This window comes from Tiliqua scincoides, chromosome 8, assembly GCF_035046505.1.
Source record: "Tiliqua scincoides isolate rTilSci1 chromosome 8, rTilSci1.hap2, whole genome shotgun sequence".
Taxonomy (NCBI): domain Eukaryota; kingdom Metazoa; phylum Chordata; class Lepidosauria; order Squamata; family Scincidae; genus Tiliqua; species Tiliqua scincoides.
In genome coordinates, this window is record NC_089828.1 from 55770288 (window position 1) to 55792658 (window position 22371).

Here is a 22371-nt window from a genome sequence, read left to right on the forward strand (position 1 = left end):
AAGGCACATTACACACATTTTGTTAGTGCCACAATGGGAGGCTACCTGGAACCCTATGTATACCCCTTGAGTTCTATTTGATGGAAGTCAAGAGGATATACCTGAAGGATGGCCTACTCCCATGTTTCCAGTCACTGAAATGAAAGGCCCTTCTTCAAGTGCACCAGCCTTCTCAAGAACAGCAAGTAGTGACTGAAGACAGGGCTTTCTTGGTGGTGGCACACAAATTAGAATGCCCCTCCCCAAACTTGTGCATCAGGCACCTCATCTTTCAAGTGCCAAGCAAAGTCCATCCTGTTCTTGCAGGCATTTATTGGCCTTGGTTAGCCTTTGGGCGTTTTAATCCCCCCCCCCCAATTTCGGTAGAGTGATGGAACAGAGAAAGAGAGGGACATAATCTCACCTCTCATGGCAGGGAGTTCTACATGGTGGGCCATGCGGATTTAGAGGTAAGCTCTCAAGTGACATGCATACACATGCGCAGCTCTGCCCCCTTGGGCATCGTTCCTTCCCCAGACAATCCATTATGGTCTCATCCTCGGCATTTAGCTTCCCTTGCATATTATTTATGGTTTTCAAGTTCTGATCTGGCACAGACACAAAATTAAGTCGGAGCTGTATTGTTGTTGAAAGCCCAGACAAGTGCCAGGTTAATAAAAGAGTTGGGTTTCCCAAACCGGCACACGCAAAGAAATTTGTCAATGTCTTTTTATTTGCATACCTGGCAGCCTGCCCCAGACAACCAATACATAAAGGAGAACATACAGGTGTTTTCATTTGCAGCTTGTCTTTAATCTAGAAGTGCCAATTTGCTTCTGCTTTAATTACATCTATCTCGACACGCTGTTACTGTCTTATGAAACATCTTCATTACTGGAGGCTGCAACCACAAGATTTGGCGGCGATTCAGAACGGGTGTGAAACCCCCGCTTCCCCCCCCTCCCCGTGTGCCAGCCGTCCACATTTATTGATTTATCTTTTTATTTTATTTAAAGGATTTAGATCCCACCTTTCTCCTGGTATGGGTGACCAAGGTGGCTTACATTGTTGTTGGCAACCTTCAGTCTCGAAAGACTCTGGTATCGCACTCTGAATGGTGGTTCTGGAACAGCATCTAGTGTGGCTGAAAAGGCCGATTTGGGGGTGACAATCCCTTCCACACCGGGAGCAAGTGCAGTCTGTCCCTGGTCTGTCTCCCTGGCTATGGGCCTTCCTTCTTTGCCTCTTTGCCTCAGACTGTTGGCCAAGTGTCTCTTCAATCTGGGAAAGGCCATGCTGCACAGCCTGCCTCCAAGCGGGCCGCTCAGAGACCAGGGTTTCCCACTTGTTGAGGTCCACTCCTAAGGCCTTCAGATCCCTCTTGCAGATGTCCTTGTATTGCAGCTGTGGTCTACCTGTAGGGCGCTTTCCTTGCACGAGTTCTCCATAGAGGAGATCCTTTGGGATCCGGCCATTATCCATTCTCACAACAAGACCGAGCCAACGCAGGCGTCTCTGTTTCAGCAGTGAATACATGCTAGGGATTCCAGCATGTTCCAGGACTGTGTTGTTTGGAACTTTGTCCTGCCAGGTGATGCCGAGGATGCGTTGGAGGCAGCGCATGTGGAAAGCGCTCAGTTTCCTCTCCTGTTGTGAGTGAAGAGTCCATGACTCGCTGCAGTACAGAAGTGTACTCAGGACGCTAGCTCTGTAGACCTGGATCTTGGTATGTTCCGTCAGCTTCTTGTTGGACCAGACTCTCTTTGTGAGTCATAATAAAACATTAAAAAAAAACAAAATTAAAAAAAAAATAACATACAAAGCAAGTCCCAAGGACCACAATTAAAATTGTGTTGGCTCAAACTGCCAGCTCATCATACTGGCCGCTGAATGCTGTCCTAAATTTAAAAAAATAAATAAATTTAAAGGCCTTGCTTTAAAGGCCCAAGGAGGGAACCATTCTTAATTCGAGGGGAGGGAGTTTCATAATCGGTGTGCAACTGCTGAGAAGGCCCTGTCCCTTACTGCCATCTCCCTTATCTCCCTCACTGGTGGCACGAAGTTTACCAGGAATGCTTCCTACAGAACACCTCTGCTGGAGCAGGCCCTGGCTGTTGCCAGTGTGACAGTGACACAATCATACCTGTGCTGACAGGTAACAGCTCTCTAGGCATAGGACACCGACTGCTTGGGCTCCTTCCACCTGGAGATACGTCCAGGGACTTGAACCTGAGACCTTCCACATGCCAAACCATCCCCGCCACCCGCGTGCCATCGCACCAAGACAAGGTCAAACTTCTCAGCAAAGAAATGGAAACTAAAAAGAAGAGTCCTTAATGAATTCATTATCTTAAAAGCACACACTGGATCAACAGGGGCCGGTCTAAACCCATTGCACCTGTCACAGCAGATTCGGCTTTAAGGGATTCAAAGCCCCAACGGCATGAGTTATTCTCTTTCCCATTACTTAGATGGGATTTCCCAAGTATCCATTTGAAAGCACAGGAGGCTTCTCCCTAAGACCATAATGTTCTCAAGTTGCTCCCACTGTGGCCTGCTGCCAAACCAAAGCACCAGGAGAGAGACCAGAGACGAGCCACATTTTTTAAGAGATCACAAAGGCTTCATTTTCCACAGTGGAGACCCTGCTTCATTTTGTCACATCATAATCTCTGGCCAGGCAGGTTTTTCAAGCACTACAAAAACAAAAAACCTGCAAAGCCTATTGGAGCAGAGGTGATCATGGGATGCGTGCGCACACCACAGGCAGCCATGTCACCTCCAAAGCGCATTCTGCTCATGAGACAAGCAGCCAGGAAAGGACTCTATGAAACTCGCCAGGTCAGAGCCTAGGACATGATTTTCAACCACTGTGCCATGGCACATTGGTGTGCCACAAAGGGTTTGCAGGTGTGCTATGGGAGTTTGGGGGAGGGTCCCATATTAGTGCAGTCACTGGGGGTGTGTGAGCTCCCAGCCATCAATGCGGTGTGCCTTGTCAATTGTCAAAGAACTGGTGTTGCGCCTCGACAATGTTAGCACCTTCTCCCTGCACAGCAAGATGAAAGTTGCTGGCCGAGGAATGCTTTCTACACTGATTAGAAGCAGCCGACTCCTCTGGGGTCTGAGAAAGGGGTCTGTTTTCACTCTCAGCTAGCAGACTGAACCTGGGAGCTCTGTGCAAAGGAGCTCTGTGCTTCAGCCTGGAGGCTGAACCCTTCCCCAAAAGCAAAATGGTGTAAGTGACTCAAGAGTTGGACATTGACCTGGAAGTTCCTGGGTGACCTTGGACCAGTCACAATCTCTCAGTCTAGCCTACTTCACAAGGTCATTGTGAGGACGCTAGGAGGAGAGGGACCGTGCACACCACCTCGAGCTCCTTGGAGGAAAGCATAATTAAAAATGTGAAAATAGAAGACTAGAAGTCTCACATGCTCTTTCCCACCAACCATCAAGTCGCCCTGCCCCTGGAATCCTTCACTGTTTGGGGGAGTGGAGAGCATCCCAAATCCCAATTTTAGCCCAGTTATAGCTCTGTGTTAGACTCTGAAAGACAGATGGGGGAAGGGGCAGCACAAAAGGACAGGAACTCTCCCCCCCCCCCCATAATCCAAGCACCAAGCCAGGCCCCAACCAGTGTGCCCCAATACCAGAGCTATGTTCTCCACCAAGTTGATCATATCTTTTTTGGAACACAGGGAAAAAAACAATGTTACAAATTGGTGTGCCCCAAACCAGCCCATCTCTACCAAAAAAAAGTTCAACTCCCCACAGCAAGGGAGATTTAAACATTTCCAGCTGCCCAACTTCCCCAAACTCCATTTTTATTAATTACATTGGAGATTTCTGCTGGAGCTCGAGCGCCCGGGCTATTTTTAATAAGGTTCATCTGACTCAAATGTATTGTTCCGCTTCAAATGGAGATCAAACTCCTAATTTAGCTGGAGATAATTGCACGGCTTTCAGGTCAGTTCCCAAGCGGGATGTAGCGGGGTCTCTTCGCCAAACCAAAAGGAACAGCCCTCGAAATAGACAGAGGCCACCCAAAGCAGTTCGGAATTGGGGGCTCGCGCAGCTCCTGGCTGCACAAAGGACAATGGTAGAGTTCTTTCTATAAAGAGAGAAAAATGTGCTGAAGTGATGCTCTGGTTTCCCATTGATCAGAGATGGCTCTTCCTGGCAGGATTTACATTCAGAGCAATAAATTTTACTTGGATGTTCCGTCCTCGCTAGCAATGTGTCTTCCCCATTCTCAAAATCCCCATTCAGTCCCTCTTGATATTTCCCCTCCATTGATCTCCACATTATAACTCAATTTTCAGTGGTTTTTTTTCCTGCCTCGCCTTCCTCCGGCTGGTTCAAATCCAATGTCTTGTGGGTTAAAATAAGGATGTGTAGGGCAGCATCTGGGGGGCAGCCACATCAGGCACTGACAGAATCCATGCCTATGGAAGGACCCACCTTGCTGTGCTAACCTGGGGCGGTGACGACATGAGTCAGACAAGACCCTCTACTCAGCATCCCTCGCTACAAAAAAATGGGGCCTCTAGAGCAGCTATTCTCAATGGGAACACATGCCCCCCCTACGGTGCCCAGCCACATTTGAAGGGGGGCCACAGAAAATCAAAAATAAATGATTTTTTGTTTATCTGTTCATATCGGCATCACCTGGCAGGACAAAGTTCCAAACAACACAGTCCTGGAACGAGCTGGAATCCCTAGCATGTATGCACTGCTGAAACAGAGATGCCCGCGTTGGCTTGTCATGTCGTGAGAATGGATAATGGCCGGATCCCAAAGGATCTCCTCTACGGAGAACTCGTGCAAGGAAAGCGCCCTACAGGTAGACCACAGCTGCGATACAAGGACATCTGCAAGAGGGATCTGAAGGCCTTAGGAGTGGACCTCAACAGGTGGGGAACCCTGGCCTCTGAGTGGCCCGCTTGGAGGCGGGCTGTGCAGCATGGCCTTTCCCAGTTTGAAGAGACACTTGGCCAACAGTCTGAGGCAAAGAGGCAAAGAAGGAAGGCCCACAGCCAGGGAGACAGACCAGGGACAGACTGCACTTGCTCCCAGTGTGGAAGGGATTGTCACTCCCAAATAGGCCTTTTCAGCCACACTAGACGCTGTGCCAGAACCACCTTTCAGAGCGTGACACCAGAGTCTTTCGAGGCTGAAGGTTGCCAATATGAATATTGTATCCTTGTTTGATTTTTTTTTTTTTTGGGGGGGGGGAGTTTAGAAAGAAAACATTTCCTACTCAGAGTGTAACTAATCTGTGGAACTCCTTGCCACAAGATGTGGTGATGGCATCTGGCCTAGATGCCTTTAAAAGGACTTGGACAGATTGATGGAGTAAAAGTCCATCACAGGATATAAGCAATTTCCTAGGTTTTAGAAGTAGGCTATCTCTGAATGACAGATGGAAGGGAGTGGCACCAGGATGCAGGTCTCTTGTTGCCTTGTGGCATCTGGTGGGCCAACTGTGAGATACAGGAACTTGAACTAGATGGGCCTTTGGTCTGATCTAGTGGTACAATTTTTATATTCCGATGTAACCTGAGAAGAGCTCCTAAGGGAAGCCATAAAAGGTTGAGAACGGCTGCTCTAGAGGCTACCGCACCCTCCCATTGGCTGCTCTAAGGGCTACTCCCATTGGTTGATGAGAAGGAGCTGCCATGCTAGTCTCTTGCCAAAAGAACATTGGAGGCCAGTGCAGGACTTTGCCTCAAGTCCCCCAGAAACTTGGCACCAGTACTGGAGACAGGCTTGCCACACTGTGTATCATTTCCTGTTTGGATGCCCTGTGAGCCTACTAGGATGCAGCAAGAGCAGATGTGTAGAAGCACATGTGACATCTGAAAACAGTGCACAAAAAGAATCTTGATGTATGTAACGTATGGAGTCTATGGAACTCCTTGCCACAGGATGTGGTGACAGCATGCGGCCTAGATGCCTTTAAAAGGGAATTGGACAAGTTTCTGGAGGAAAAATTCATTACGGGTTACACGCCATGATGCGTATGTGCAACCTCCTGATTTTAGAAATGGGCTATGTCAGATGCAAGGGAGGGTACCAGGCTGCAGGTCTCTTGTTATCTGGTGTGCTCCCTGGGGCATTTGGTGGGCCGCTGTGAGATACAGGAAGCTGGACTAGATGGGCCTATGGCCTGGTCCAGTGGGGCTGTTCTTATGTTCTTAACTACAATTCCCAGGAGGCCTTGCAGGTCTCTTGTTGTCTGGTGTGCTCCCTGGGGCATTTGGTGGGCTGCTATGAGATCCAGGAAGCTGGACTAGATGGGCCTATGGCCTGATCCAGTGGGGCTGTTCTTATGTTCTTAACATCAAAATCACTTTTTTAAAAAAGTGCTTATCAATGCACAACAATCGCATAGAGTAGCCCTTCCTAAAAATCCCTTCCCTGGCGCAAATAGAGCTCACTGTTCCTCCCGGGAGCTGCATATCTTCCTTTCTGATCTCCCCCAGATGTCACACTGGGTAGCCATGTCTGCCCAGAAATCTGGGCACAAAGTCTGCTGGGGCAAGAGAACACAGAAGTGGCTGGCTGACACAATGTTTGGAGGGAGATCCGGAAGGAAGTTATGTGGCTCCCCAGCGGAACGGTAAGCTCTGTGGATCGTGACAAGCACTGGACCCAACCCAGGTTGGGGTTTGGCACCCGCTGCATAGAGGATGAAAGATGCAAGTGATCCCACAGCTGTGGCAAACTGCTCATGCGCCAAGTCTAGAATCATGTCTGGAAATCTGGCTAGTAAAAAAAAAAAACAGCTTTCAGGAGGAGGGGAACATGGGGAAGGGCGGACCAGAACGAGGCTGAAAGAACGGGACTGAGAGGAAGCTCTCCTGCCTTCAGCAATGTGTCATGTGCTATGTCTTGAGAAGAAGGGAGCAATTTTATCCAGCCACTGGGAACTGGAGTGGTTGAAGCAGCCCACCAAATATAGCAGGAAATCTGGAGTTTGGAAACACACCCACACCATGGTGGGGGGGGGGGGGGCCAAGACTCCCAAGAACATTTTTGTGACCATTTCCACGGCCAACGCATGGGCCAAGGGCGGCTTGATTTCTCATGCATCACCCAGCTGTGGCCAACATGGCATGACCTATATTCTGTTTCTGTTCTGTCCATCAGCATCATGCTGAACATGTTTTGGCAGGGGAGGGAAGGGGGGAAATTGCAGGCTGCTTCTTTGTTATTTTTTTTTAACAGCCTTACATCACATCGCTTGTTCCTCTTTTCCGAAGCACAAGAGCAAAGAACATCTGGCCGGACTGCATGAAATGTAATGCAACAACTGCTTACAATTATCGGCACTCAGTGGATGGAATGATATAATGCCGAGCTGGAAAAGCAAGCGAGACAGCGGCTCGCCGAACATTTGTTCATGTGCCCAGAGAGCATGTCGAGCATTCTTTGGAAGGATCTTTCAGCCAGGGCTCTGACCAAGCTGTGAGGCAGGCACAGGCAAGGCCCAACAGCCAGCCGTGGGGCTTGCAGGGCCAGCGCAAGACTTTTGGGTGTCTGAAGCGGCACCCCAAATTCAAACCAGCCCACCTTTACCCAGTGATGGGTGAGCCTTCACCACTCCTTCTCCCGCTCCCCGGATCTGAAAAGAGATTGCCACAGAATGGGAAAGGGAGTGCTGGGCTAGGGCAATGGGTTCCAAAAGCGTGTGTTGTAATCACAGCGCACTCACTGAAAGAATGGAACAGGCAAAAAGCTCTCTTTCCTTCAACAATGCGGAATGCGCACATGTCCCGAGAGCAAGGGAGCAATTTAACCTGACCACTAGGAATTGGAATGGATATTGAAATGGAAATCCCAACCACTGGTAATTGGAATGGTTGAAATGGTCCACCAAAGTGGTCCATTGCGCCACTACAGAACGTCCCCAGTTGCCCCTCCTACCTCTTCCCCCTGAACACCGCCATTTTGAATCATGAGATTTGGGCACCGCCATCCTGGTAGTGGCTGTCTTCGCTGTCAAGATGGTAGCACCCAGCTTAGCCAGGAAGCAGAGGCCACAAGGGCGTCATGTCCCAAGCAAGTTTGGGAACTATTGGGCTAGGGTGTTGGACACATTCTAGCCCTCCACACATTTGCTCTGCCCCCTCTGCCTTTTCATACCCAAGGAAAAGTGAAAGAAGTCCTAGTCATCAAAGCTAGGCTGCACCCCTGCCTATCTGCACCTAAGGCAACTGCCACCTCAGTTGGCCTCATGAACAGGCTGGTCTAAGGGACAATACAATATGTAAAACAGCCCTTAGAATCCAGAAGGAGAGGACGAAACCAAAGGGGGCACATCCAGTCCTGAAGTTTACTTCCCACAGTAGCCAGCCAGAGGTCTCTGGGAAGCCACAAGCAGGGCAGGAAGGCCACAGCTCTCCCTGACTGTGGCTCCATAACAACCTGGTGTACAGAGGTACGTGACATGCAGGAGGTTCTCTTGGGTTGATTGACGTGTCCTGCATGAATTGTAAGTTTTGGGAACCAAGTGGGGCCAGAGTGGTCTGAATAACGACCTATTTCAACTGTAAAGATTAGAAACCCTGAATGAACTGATCAACCTGAGACCCTCCAAGAAGGAAGGTGGAGGTCCTAGCATGTTTTTGGTAGAAGTTCACCTGAATTTGCTTTCTATACAGCTGCATGCTTGTTTTTCTTTATTAAATCTCACATGGGGGGGGGGGGAAGAATCAAGTTCAAAGACCAGGATCATGTGGGCAAAGGGGGGATTTAATCCTCTGCTCCCACCAGGGTCCCAATCAGAATCACACAGCTGTTATTTGACCAAAGAGGACAATTTCTCCCCCTTCCCCCATCGTGGTCCCTCACAGCCTCTCCAACGCCAAGAAGTCAAGCTCCCAACTTTGTAGCACACATTTCAAGCCGTGTGGGGTTTGCTCCTGAATCTATCCTGCTTCTTCCCCAACAGCATCCTCACGTATCTCCTCACCATCGCTGGCTTTTTGCCAAGAGGCCGTGGCACCTGCTTGGATCTCAACCAGCAAGGTCATCCGTTCCGGAAACCAATTAACATTGTTCCCATTTAAAGCCTGGGCACTTCACTGCTTTCAAGAATACTTAACATTGCCAGGGTCAACAGCAGCTCTGCAATCCAAACATAGATGTAATGTTTTACTACAACAGCAAAAAAAAAAAACAACAACGATAATATAATGCCTGAAAAAAGAATGACTTGTAACGCCAAAACTTTTGTCGGCAGGTGGTGGCAGAGGCTGGGCACTGGTAGAAATCTCACCTGGATAGGCCAACTCAAGTTTTGAAAGTGGTGGAAGCACCTGATCAGGGCCGACATTAGGGCAATTTGCCCAAATTGGGCCCTGCATCTGGAAGGGCGAGCCCACAGCCTCAGCCAGCAGCTTGCTCTGTAGCCGACACTCCAGCATGGAATCTTCCATGCTGAGGAGTCACCAGAAGAACGCAGCAAGTGGAGCATTCCTGCTGGATGGTCCACCCTCTCGCCCTGCCCCTGTGTCCAATTGGTTGGGGCTATCTGACACTACCAGAAGCTGAACCAGGACAACCTGTAAGCATATCCTAGCACTAAACCATGGATGACCCTGATGAATATGCCAAGTCAAACCTCAGTTCAGCATCATCTGTCCCGACTGGTAGCGACTCTCCAGGGCTTCACAGAGGTGTCTTTCCCAGCCGTGCCCAGAGGCACTTCTGGAGACTGAACTTGAAGCCTTCTGAATGCAAAGCAGGTGCTCGACTACTGAACTTTGGCCTTTTGGCAGCGCCATCACAGCCATCAACAACTAAGTTCAGATCCTGGCGGCAAAGGGCTCTTATATTTTTACTGCAACACATGTGAGAAGGAGGTGTGCGCAGCAGCCCGACTTTGGGGGCTCTCCAAGAGAATCCCATTTTTGCATTCATGCGCTGTGCGTCGGTCAAAAAATTGCAGATGAAGATAGCACTATAAATTATTGATTGTAGGAAAAGGTGGATAATTTTGCTTAATTGGCCTGGAGTTTGCTCCAGCAGTTGTCCCGCAAGCATGGGGAGGGTGGAGAGAGAGGTTATGCTAGCACAAGATACAGAGAAATGATCAAAGGAACCATATCTGATTCAAAGCTTCTTCTCCAGTGGGCTTTCAATGGCAGGCTACGGTGACCTTTTGCAAAATTCCAACTGTTCCTCGATAACTGTGGGCTGCTCTTTATGGTTTCTGCTGACAGAGTCTCTCTGTTGCAAGTGGGATTAACTTTGTATTTTGGGGGTATACATTTGTAACCTCCAAGGTGGCTTAGCACCTGAGGAAGCCGGCAAATGTTTTATAACAGTCACTACATTTCTGAGGCAATATGGAAACCTGCTGCCAAGAAAAGCAAACAGAGCCCATCTTCTCCCAAACACTCAAATCTGTTCTCAAGATTGCTCCGCTTGTTGACTGTACACATGGTGGAGTAGCAGGAGCGTGGCCAGACGGCTCTGCCCCCACCCTCTCACATTGCCTGGCCCTGCCCTGATGGGTGCACTGTGACAAAGATAAGCATCAGGTTTCTGTTTTGGCACATGGATAGGCTCTTGCCACAATTAAGAGCCCTGTTCTGTGCACATGAGCCAACTGGCAAGTCCCTCTTGCATGGAGCATATCTGGAAAAAAGACTCTGAGAGACATATCATGGCTTAAGGTGCATGGGCTAGAGTCCACCTCATCAGAAGCAACACTACATTCCCCATTGACTGGGGTGTGTACTTGTCTGTTAGCCCATATACACTCACACGTATATGGGAGAGAAAGGAGTGTTAGCTATTAACTGTAAAGGGAAGGCAAAAATCTGTGTCATTTCTATGTACGATCCAAAAGAACGCCAAATAAAAATTACCCATTCACAGGCAATCCTTCCCCCCCCCTCATTTTTCTATGTCCCATTAACACCTACAGTAGCATAGAAGCCCCAGTCACAATTCAGACTAAATGCAGTGCAACTGAATTTGCTGAGAAATCATGAGTAAGCAATTTCACACAGTTCTTAGGTCAGCGTTTTCACAATGGAACCTTCACCTGTGACTTCAATCTGATGCCATAAAAAAATCTGTCACTCTTGAGCCTGGTAGCACAAAACTCTCAGTTTTTGCTGCAACACGAACTAACCAGGGGTGTGCTGGAGTCACTGTGACTCAAGTTGACACAAGTTGTGAAAATCCAACATTTGCATGAGTCAAGTTGTCAGAACTCAAATGCCCATCCCTGATAACAACCTCTCTGGAATTAGCCTCTGGAGGGAAGCATTTTGTTCTGGCAATTAGCATGCCAACCCAGAGCCCAATCCTGGGCACATCTATTCAGAAGCAAGTACCATATAAACAATGGGGCTTACCCCAGTCAAATGTGGATAGGATTGTAGCCTCAGTCACCTGAAAATGAGAGGACCCTAACCCAAGTAATAAGGTGTTAGTTTACACCTAGAAAACCTAGCTGTACACAACTGCAAAATGTTACCAAATTCCTCTCTTGCCAAAATTCACAATGGAACTCGCCATCCCAGATCCCTCCTACTGCCCAACAGAATACGGGTTTTACAAGACACGGGGAATACGGACAGATTGTATTCGTTCCAGGAAAACATGCATTTAAATGTATATTTTGTAACTTGTCTCACCAGCTGTTGGGGTTGGAAACATATGAAAGTACTTGGAGAAATGAAAGTACTTGGAGAAAAGCACATTAAAATGCACTCTTTTTCCCCCAGTAATAGTGAAAAAAGAATCTGGGGATTTTTTGCAGTGGAGAACCAAATGAAAAGGTACTCTGGAAAGGTCAGATGGGAGAGAGACCCTCCCACTCCTAATTGCGTTGATATTTTGATCTGTATGTCATCTGAACAACTCCAAGTCAGGGTGTCCCACATGTGGGACAGACTGAAGGGACTGCTTCAAGGGGCTGACTGGAGAAGGGGGTCAACATGCCTTGTACCTGCCCAATTGCTCCAGCTGACTACTGCCCCATCTAGCAAGCTTGAGTAGAAGGAGGGCAGAGACACAGCTCATTTTCTTAGGATGACCTTTACAACGTGGGGTGCCACACGGTTCTATTCGGTCCCCCATGCTTTTTAACATGTACATGAAACCATGTACATGAGGGTTTGGAGATCATCTGGGGATTTGGGCTGGGCAGAAATGGGTGAAGGAACATTTTACACGCTACATAGAGGCAAACCCAATAAGAAGCTGAAGACAACTGTAACTGACAAGCATACAAGTTACAGTACACATTTGTGTATTTGCAAATGAACACACAACCAGCAGCATGTGCAAAGTGCCCAAATGAAGGAGAGTGAAATCTCAGACTCCAACTTGGAGAAATATAAAGATCTTTGACTATAGAAGAAAAATCTCCTGACTTAAACTGCAAGCCTACACATGTTCCTGGGATATTGAAAACCGTGGGACTTACTTCTGAGTAGACATGCCTAGGATTGTGCCGAGCTGTTAGGCTGGTGGATTTTTAACTAAGAAGCGAAATAAATCTATGTGACAAAGTTAACATAACAACAGGAAAACTAACATGCTTCAGAAGTCGCTATAAAACTTGCTTTTGTAATCAAATAAAATTGATCAGACATCTTAGCCCTTGCTTCCAACTATTCAAGACATAATTCCTATTAATTTCAGTGCAAAAAAGGTACAAGTGCAATTATTTGGCCTAATTTTGCACTGAGAGAGAGAGAGAGAGAGAGAGAGGGAGAGAGAGGGAGAGAGGGAAAGAGAGTGTGTTCTTCTGCAAGGATTTATGTCGCAGGACTAGCATTTTGCATGAAGTCATGCTCAGCTGTAGAGCTGCTGGGTCAAATCTCTTACTCTCATTTTCATTGCCCATCTTAAAAGAAAAAAAATCACACACACATACACCCCCTCCCAGTCAATTTTGTTCCCACAACAAGCTGCAAGGTAGATTAGATGGTGTGACGGCAATTGGTTCAAGATCAGGGGAACAGAAATAATTCAAGCAACAGACACCTTGAAAACAGAGCCAAGCAACTTTGCCAAGGAGACCCCTCCCCTTTCAGGACACATTATTTCTGTTCTCCTGATATAGGGCAGAAATAGATTGAAAGGTATTGGGGCTGTTAACCATCTTTATTAAAATACTCCAGCACTATTAGAAGTATTTTTGTGGCGACGCTTTCTCCTCTTCCCCCACACCCTAGTTTTGTGGCCCAAGATCACCCAAATAGGACTTTGTGCCCAGTTCCAAGCTCTACCCTTGAATCATTACATATGCTAGCTTGTACTCCTGACCCTTGCATATCTGATCCACAGATGTCCCAGACACCACCAACTTGGCTGTTTAGCAGAACTGACCCACTTTTCATAGTAGGTCTTTTTTAGCTTTAATAAACGCTTCCAATGGGGTCATTTTGCTACTCTGTTTTTTGCTGCTACCAAAAAAAAAAAAAAGATAGATAAAAGCATCCTGCAGCACCTGAAACACTAACAAGTTCAGTGAAGCAGAAATATTCATGAACTTGAGTCCACTTGGTCAACTGCTTGATGGACAACAGAGGTTCACCCTTCGAGCATCTGATCGAATGACCACAGCTTCTGCTACAATCCATTGGTTTTCCAGGGATTGCAAGATTCTTGATGGTCTGGTTAAAGTGCAAGTATCGTCAAACCCGTTCAACATTGTGCCAGAACAAGTTTCACCTGCATAAGCGCCCTCTTCAAAACACCTCTACTGTGGTTGATCATTGTCTTACTGTTGAAAGCTCGGCCCTCCCCGTTGTGAAGGACACTTTCGAGAATCTGCAAGAGGGTGGAAGTCTTTGAGATGGGTGCAGAATTCTCACCAACCTTTCTTTCTGGAGTCTGTTGCTGAAGTTTTGTATGGCTGCAGCTGTGATGTCCATTATATTCAAACTTAATAAAAGCTGACTTAGAACACCTAAACCCTAATTATTTTAGGAGAGAGAGTCTGGTAGCACCTGGAAAAGACTGAGGCCGCAAACCTGTGTGTACATACCTGGGAGAACACACTGGAACTTGCTTCTGATTAAATCTGCTTAGGTAAGGGCTTTTTTTTGGGGGGGGGGGCTTCCACTCTTGTGGACCAGAGCCCACTTCATAAGATTTTCGTCATCCTATTCTCAATTGACAGAGTTAAATTAAGGTAAGATGATGCTTATTGCATCAGACTGAAAACTACAGACCAGAAAAAAAAGGGGAGACATTAGGGTGAAAAGGTCATTGAATCCAGGCAGGAAGGAGCTCAGTGCATAAACTCAGACAGCTGGGAAAGAGCCCCATCTGAAATCTAGAGAACTTCTGCCAGTCAGTCTAAATTAGTGGTTCTCAAATTTTTTAGAGGCCCGAGAGGCTTCTGCCTGGTTTATAAATGCCAAGGTGTGTGGTTATAGTGGTGATTGGGCAGCAGTGCTTCCCCTCCCTCACCGTATCAGCTTGTTGAACGCTTGATGCACATAGACTAATCTGCCCTGCCAATTTTGTGAACCACCAAAAATTGGGTCACAACCCACTGGTGGTTCCTGGACCCACAGTTTGGGAACCACTGGTGTAGATTATATTGAGCAAGATGAAACCAGTGGTCTGACTCAGGAGAAGGCTGCATCCTATCTTCAAAGAGGCATAACCTCAGACACTTCAGTACAAAGTTCAAGATGTATGCAAGCACAACGGCCATTCCTAGCAACAAGACTGGGCGAGAGTATTTGCGAAGATCCACGCACACTCCTTCTGAATCTATAGAAGGTGCACCAAACCTCAAGCCATGACAAACAAAGATGACCAACCTTTCAAAGTACACCACTGCAACCTCCTGGAGAACATACTCCAGAATTGTATGGTATTTCTATATTCCATGTTTTGTCCTGATCCAATTAGTCTCAGGACAATTCTAGAGGGATGGTGTTCTGAGAAGGCAGACAGTCTGGGCCGGCCTGGAAGTTAACACTGAACCCAGTCACAACAGAGAGGAAGCACAAACTCATTTTATTTCAGCTTTCATTCCAAAAAGAGAAACTTTTTTCTTTTCTTTTTTTAAGATTGAGAAGCTGGCATGCCAGGGAAATGACAGCTGGCTAAGTGGAAACACTTGTAGCAATTGTTTCAATGCAACTTGAGAGACACCAGAATCAGTGCTGCGAATTCACAGGAGCTTCAGAACCAGAGCTGTTTCATCACATGTTCTAAGCAGAAAAGACAGACTTTTCCCTTCCTACCAAGTTAAAGGGCTAGCAAATGCATTATCCAAACCAATGATTCATCAGGCAGAAATATACTTGATACTTCTGTCTGATGGTACTTCAGACACTTCAACATGCCAGAGGGAGAGACTGCGTCTCAAAAGCAGAATACACAAGCGGGAAGTCTCGGTTTAAAAGGTCTAACCTTGACAAAACAATGAAAACATAAGTACATGAGAAAATATATATATATTTTTAAACCCACAAACCAGTTGGTATTGACTAAGGAGGTAAGAATGAAATTGACAGTGCTTAGGAGGTGCTCAGAACTTTGCTCAGAGAATGTCTGGTGAAGGCTTGGATAGGATGGGTTCAGAAAGAGAGACAGCTCACACTTTTATCTGCATGGCCTGCATACTTGGCCTTCATGGGAAGCTGGGGCTGGGAGGGGGGGAGAGAGAAAGGGAATCAACATTCCCTCTTACAGTATCATCCTGATCTCCCCCTCTCTTTTGCTCAAGCCATCCCACTCCAAGCAAGATTTGCCCATCACTATTCTCCACCATATGTCACCTCTCCATCACTCCCACCCCGCCCCCAAAGTGTAAGAGGAGATCATTACTGCAGGTGTCCATAAACCAGAGAGAGAGAGAGAGAGAGAGATGTTCACTTTCTATACAAGACACACAAAAGGACTTTGAGAGGTAGCAAGGGAGATTAAGATTAAGGAGGGCAGGGTTGACAATTGGGTTACCACAAGCCCTTGAGGTGACAGCAAGGATTATTGTATTACCGAGACACACACATCTCATTCTATTTATGCTTGATAGGGACAAACCCCTTCTGGAGCATAAAGGAGTAGGGAAAGACAAGTCCAACATCATTCTCTCCCCCCCCTCCAATTCCTCCAAGCCCCTCCCCTTCTCCTGCCTCTCTGTCAGAAGGAATACACCCCCCATTCACTCTCTCCTTCCCCCCCCCATCACCACTCCCCAACAGCTGGAGAAATCGCAGAAAACCCACCCACTTACCTCCCCCCCTTCCCTCAAACCAGCACATCCATCAAACTGCAGCCAAAACAAAAATAGACTTTAAGAACCAAAGCCAGCCACATCGATCCATAAATATTTGGAGGGAGGTGGAGGATTTGGGGAGGGGGCTTCGGGTCTGCATTGTTATCCCAACAGGAAAGGCGAGGAAGAGGAGGGACCAGACCAGATTTTCCGCCCCCCCCACCAGCAAACAATGAAAGAGGGCGCAAACACAGACTCCCCCTCCCCTTCAGTCATGGGGGGGGCACCTTACCTCCAAGGCTTCCAGAGTCACAAAGCTGGCCATGGCAAAGCCATCGATGATGTCCTCTTCGGGGGAGGAGGACTCCCTCCTCTTCCTCCTGGGGGGCTTGGGTCGGGCGGACGGTGGGAGCGGTAGATTGCCATTGTTTTCAAGCTCCGAGCCGGAGGAGGAGAGGATGGACGCGGCTCTGCTCCTCCGGAGCTGCCCGGGCGCCGCGACCACCCCCACGGGGGCTGCACCTTGTAATCCACGCTGGGATCGACTCTCCCGATCGCGCTGGGCTCTGGATCGCCGCTTCTGGCGAAAGCCCTGGCAGAGTGAGGAGCCATCCATGGCTCTTTTATGCGCGCCCCCCCCCTCCACCACGCTCCACACTGCCTCACCCCTCCCTCTTTCTCTCTCCCCCCCAGCCCCGGCTCCCCCACCCCACCCCCCGGTGGAATGGAAGGGGAGGGAGCGAAAGAGAGAGAGAGAGAGAGAGAGAGAGAGAGAGAGAGAGAGAGAGAGAAGGGGAAAGGAGGAGGGGGAAGCCGGAGGAGGGGGGCTCAAAAGGGAGACTCCCAAGGAATGTCAGCACCAAAGCAAATCCATGTAGAGAGGCAGAGATTCCTTCAAGCAAGCCCAGGAAAAGTCATGGCTGGTCGCTGGAATCCTTTGGAGGCAAAAAAAAAATAGATGGATAGATCTATAGGAAATCCACCCTCTCCAGGAGGCAAGAAATCGGGGTACCGGAATGCCTGGATCCACAAGCGGGGAGGCGTGATGGGGTCCTCTCCCTCCGTCTGAATGGCTTTGAAATCCACCGGGGGAGAAGTAAAGAGGACCCCCCCCCCTCCAAAAATAATAATAATAATAATAATAAAAAGAAATAACTATTTCTTTCGCAGAGAGGCTCCCTCCTTTCTTCTTTTCATGGTGGCAGAGCTGATGGAAGCAATCATTAAGTGGGGGTGGGGGGGCTGGACCTCTCCTTCCCCCACCCCAAGAGACGAGGTATATATATATATGTAGAGAATCGAAGTTGCTCCGGATTTTTTAAGGGACGTGCCTCCTGGTCAGTTTCAGCGCAGGCAGCCGGGTGAAGACCGAAATAGACTCAGATGCAAGGAAGGCACCTGGAGGAGTGGAGAGAAAGGACTCCAAGAAGCACAACCAGCCGGCCCCCCCAGCTCCCCCCTCCCAACCTTCTTTCTCCAGCTGACTGAGTGCTCCTCGGGTGTAAAGCGCACCCCTCCTGGGAGATGGAGCAGAGGTGGTGCAGAGTCATCCGACAGAGAGCGAGCGAGCAGCGGGTGTGGAAGAGTTAGGCGTTGGAGAATCCCAGCACAAAGGAAACTGACAAGCTCTCGGTTCCCGGCCCACCAGGAGCCCCCACGGCGCACGTGCACCCCCAGACATGTGCCTGGAGGGGTGTCTAGGAAGAAGGGCTGGACCAAAATGAGATCAGTCACAAGCGCAAACACGCACACACACCCCAGTTGTGTTTGTGTGCATGGCAGAGGTGGAGAAAGGGGCTCGCAGACGAAGCCAGGCTTCCCTGGGGGTGCGGGGGGGGCGATCCTCAGGAGAAAGTGCAATCGGGGCAAAATCCTTCTCTGGACTGATGATGGGAGAAGGTGCAGTCTTGCTGGCTTCCCCCCCAACGCCTCCAGCGGTGGCCACAGCCAGGATCCAGTCCCATTCACCTCTCCCTGCCTCTCTCTCTCCCCTTCTGTGTGTATGTGTGTGTGTCTCTCTCTCTTCTCCCCCCCACCGGTCACGTGGCTAACTTTCCTGCCTCCCCCTCCCCTCCTTTTCTCTCTTTCCCTTCTCCCAGTGTGAAATAAGGCTCCCCCAGCCTCGTGAAATAAGTTGCAGGCATGCGCGATGAGCTTGCGCACTGACACAAGGGCTGGCCAGGAGGAATGAATGGAAGGAAAGTGTGTGGAGCCAACCAGATTGGCTTACTTGGCTTGAGGGGACTTGATGTGCAATAACTCAGCCTCATTCGTGGGGACAATTTAAACATTCAACCAGCAACATAAGAATACAGCCGGCACAGGTCCCAACTGTGTGCAGAGCCTATTGAGCACCACCAAGATTAGGAGATAGAAAGCTGGCAAAGGAAATTGACAGGTGCTCACTTACCCTGTCCCTTACCTGTCCCTCTTCAGCACGCTGTCCATGCTCTAGAGACCAGGGCGGGCAAACATTTTGGCAGGAGGACACATCATTTCTCTGACAACTGTGTCCGGGGCTGGTGAAAGAAAAAATAATTCACATTTCAAATTTGAATAAATTTACATAGATGAATACATTAGAGCAGGGGTGCTCACACTTTTTTGGCTTTGAAACCCAGCAAGGCCCGGAGATCTACCGGGGGGAAGGAAGCGTCTGACAGACACCCCCTTTAATGTATGGAGCCCCTGCTGGAGTCTAGTCAGTTTCCTCAGTTTTGTTGCTGCATGCCTGAAGAGCAGCTAAAGTGTCAGTTTCAGTGTCAGTTTAGTGTCAGCTAAATATGTCAGTTTCGTCTAGTCACTAGACGAAACTGACATATTAACAGTTTGGAGAGAGGGCTCCGCAATCTACTCATTTTGCCTCGCGATCTACCGGTAGATCGCGATCCACCTATTGAGCACCCCTGCATTAGAGACAGAAATATATATATATATATATATAGTGTGTGTGTGTGTGTGTGTGTGTGTGTGTGTGTGTATGAACGAATGAGTTTTACTGAGCTTATTTATAATGCGTATGAGAACTATAATACACGCATGTAGAACTACATGAGAACTATGAACTGTTTGCCACGCACCTCTTGCACAGTGAAAGCAGAGACCAAGTCAGAAATATATGGAGACATAAATTGCTCAGAGGCAATGGGAGGGGGGGAGTGTTAAAATTATGCCCAGGTAAAAGCAGAAAACACATGGAGACTATAAAGGGCCTTGCTCTAACTCAGCCCATGCCTGGCGATCAAGACCAGCAGTCATGGGCCAACACAGGCTCCAATAGTCTCTGAAGGGCAGAGGCTCATTGGAATCCGGGGGCTCCCTGCAGGCCAGATTGGGGGTCCCCAAGGGCTGCAAATGGCCCGCAGACTGAGTTTGCCCACCCTTGCTCTAGACCAGTGGTTCTCAAACTTTTTAGCACCAAGACCCACTCTTTAGAACGACACTGTGTCAGAACCCGCCAGAAGTGACGTCATTAACCTGGATGTGATGTCGTGGCCAAAAGTGACCTAATCGATTTAGGGCACAATTCTAACCCACTTTCCAGCACTGACATAGCTGTGCCTATGTGGGGTGCACTGCATCCGGCAGTGGGGAGGCAGTCAAGGGGGCCTCGTCAAGGTAAGGGCATGTTTGTTACCTTACCTTGGGGCTGCATTGAGGCTAGGTCCGTGCTGGAAAGTTGGTTAGGATTGCAGCCTTCGGCTGTGATCAGCCAAAGGTCCCATTACACAGTTCGCATTGGATCAGGCTATAAGCCCATCTTGTCCAGCTTCCTGTATCTCACAGCAGCCCATCAAATGCCCCAGGGAGCACACCAGATAACAAGAGACCTGCAAAGCTTCCTGGGAATTGTAGTTAAGAACATAAGAACAGCCCCACTGGATCAGGCCATAGGCCCATCTAGTCCAGCTTCCTGTATCTCACAGCGGCCCACCAAATGCCCCGGGGAGCACACCAGATAACAAGTGACCTCATCCTGGTGCCCTCCTGGTGCACACCAGATAACAAGAGACCTGCAAGGCTTCCTGGGAATTGTAGTTAAGAACATAAGAACAGCCCCACTGGATCAGGCCACAGGCCCATCTAGTCCAGCTTCCTGTATCTCACAGCGGCCCACCAAATGCCCCAGGGAGCACACGAGATAACAAGAGACCTCCATCCTGGTGCCCTCCCTTGCATCTGGCATTCTGACATAGCCCATTTCTAAAATCAGGAGGTTGCGCATACACATCATGGCTTGTAACCCGTTATTTTACATAGCTGTTTTACATAGCTCAGAATTCAAACATTCCAGCCCGGAAGTCAAAGCAGAAGGCAGACTTGCACTCTTCTCCAGCCACACAGCCTTCCCCCCTTTCCAGCATTACATCTTCCCACCTATTCAGGGCAAAGCACCAGGCCTCTCTCCCAACAGGAGCCCACCCCACCCAGCAGCTCAGAGTATTTTCAGTTCCATATTTTCAATGGCTGCTGAGCTACGCGGCCCACCTGAAATCAGCTCACGACCCACCCACAGTTTCAGAAACGCTACTTGAGACTGAATGAAAATTATGTTCAAATTCAATCGCTGTGCAAATCAGAAGGACTGCTCCTTCCTTATGTGCCCCAAGAGATCAGCTGTGGCGAGTGCCCTCTGATGTGTCCTATGCTTGACTGAGACTAAGTAGGTACAAGCAAGTGGCAGTGCCTTCTCAGTGGTGGCACTGCAGCTAAGGAACACCCTCCCTTTGGAATTGAGATCTGTGCTCTCCCTGGGGTTTTCTGGTAGGATTTGAAAACTTTCCTCTTTCAGGTGTCCTTTTTGTTTTAGTGCGGTATGGGGCATGCCCATGGGTTTTTTGTGGATGGGTGGGTGGGTGACGCTGCTGTTTTTGATTGCTGTTGTCTGGTATTTTTATGCTGCCTTTTGGATTATTTTCATCTGTGCTCTGATTTTTTTTTATGCTGTAGTTTTTGATCTTATTATAGTTATTTTATTGTGCTGAGAATTCTGTTTCATTGGTGCCTTATTGCATTTTATTGTGATGGCATTTTATACATAATATAAAGTGGCTTTGCGTGGCTCGTGGGGGCAAAGGTGAGACAGAAACAGTTGGAATAAATAACATAAATTTGTGTTGAAAAGAGATGATTTATTTGTGTGTGTGTGTGTGTGTGTGTGTGTGTGTGTGCTACAACTAGTAGACTTTGCAATGGGGGAAAATTTGTGTTGGCAACCTTCAGTCTCGAAAGCTACACTGGGTTTGGGTGGGAGTTAGCCGTACAGCAATAAATTTAGTGGAATTAGGGGAATCCCTCTGATTCTTCCCCCCCATCTCTCTCTCTCTCTCTCTCTCCTCCCTCTTCCTCAAAAGAGGGGCTAGAGGAGTGTCACAAATGTGTGGGGCAGATCCTTTTCCCCCCCTCCTAATTCAAGCACTGGGACCACAAGGTTGGTATGGTCCAATCCCTGGCATTCAAGCTACAGCCTCAGACAGGCTGCTATATACCCACTGGCACATGGCAACTACATTTCCTAACATGCTCAGAGTTCTGGTTATGTTCCGCAGCACCTTGAGCTTCAGGGGGGGTCTGGCCTATGGGGCATAGAAATGAGCAGGTCCTGCCCCATAGATACCTCTGGGAAAGAGTGGTGGTGCCATGGAGAGCCTAATACTCACAGTGCAGACTGTAGGGTTGTCCAAGGCAGGCAGACCTTAGCGCATTGGTGCGCACAGGACCTATCTGTAATTAATTTTGACTCCACATTGGTGCCTGAATTTAATAATGAAGGAGAAACTTGCAATTAATTCAAAGCGCAAATTAATTGCAAAGCAGAGCCCAGCCATTCTACCTACCTCTTCATTCCACCGGCCACTTCCAGCAATCCATAATGCTGTTTGGAAAGGGGAAATGTTGCCTGGATGGGGCTCTAAGCATGCACAAGGTGCCTTCTGCATCACAAATGCCTCCTGTTCTATCTCTGCACACTGGGAGCCGATACATCCTCCAGCACATCGCAAAGCATATACTTGAAGTGTCTATTTCTAGTAATAGCCCTACAGCCCATTTTCAGCAGTGACTTACTTTCAAGCTGCAATCATAAGCCCACTTACTGCGAAGCAAGTCCCACTGAAAGTGGTGGGATTTACTGCAGGGCAAATATGCAGAGAATTCAGGGAAAGGCTGTAGTTCTGTAG

At 48.4% G+C, this 22371-nt stretch overlaps 1 protein-coding gene across 2 annotated transcripts in view; it reads right to left on the minus strand.

Moving 5' to 3' along the window:
* The window catches only part of AUTS2 (activator of transcription and developmental regulator AUTS2), a 656992-nt gene extending 640184 nt beyond the window's left edge, over positions 1-16808 (minus strand). For both annotated transcript variants that reach the window (XM_066636105.1, XM_066636104.1), the window contains exon 1: positions 16485-16808. In XM_066636105.1, the coding sequence (XP_066492202.1) occupies positions 16485-16808 (324 nt within the window). The remainder of the gene's footprint in view (positions 1-16484) is intronic.
* Positions 16809-22371: the final 5563 nt, after the last annotated feature.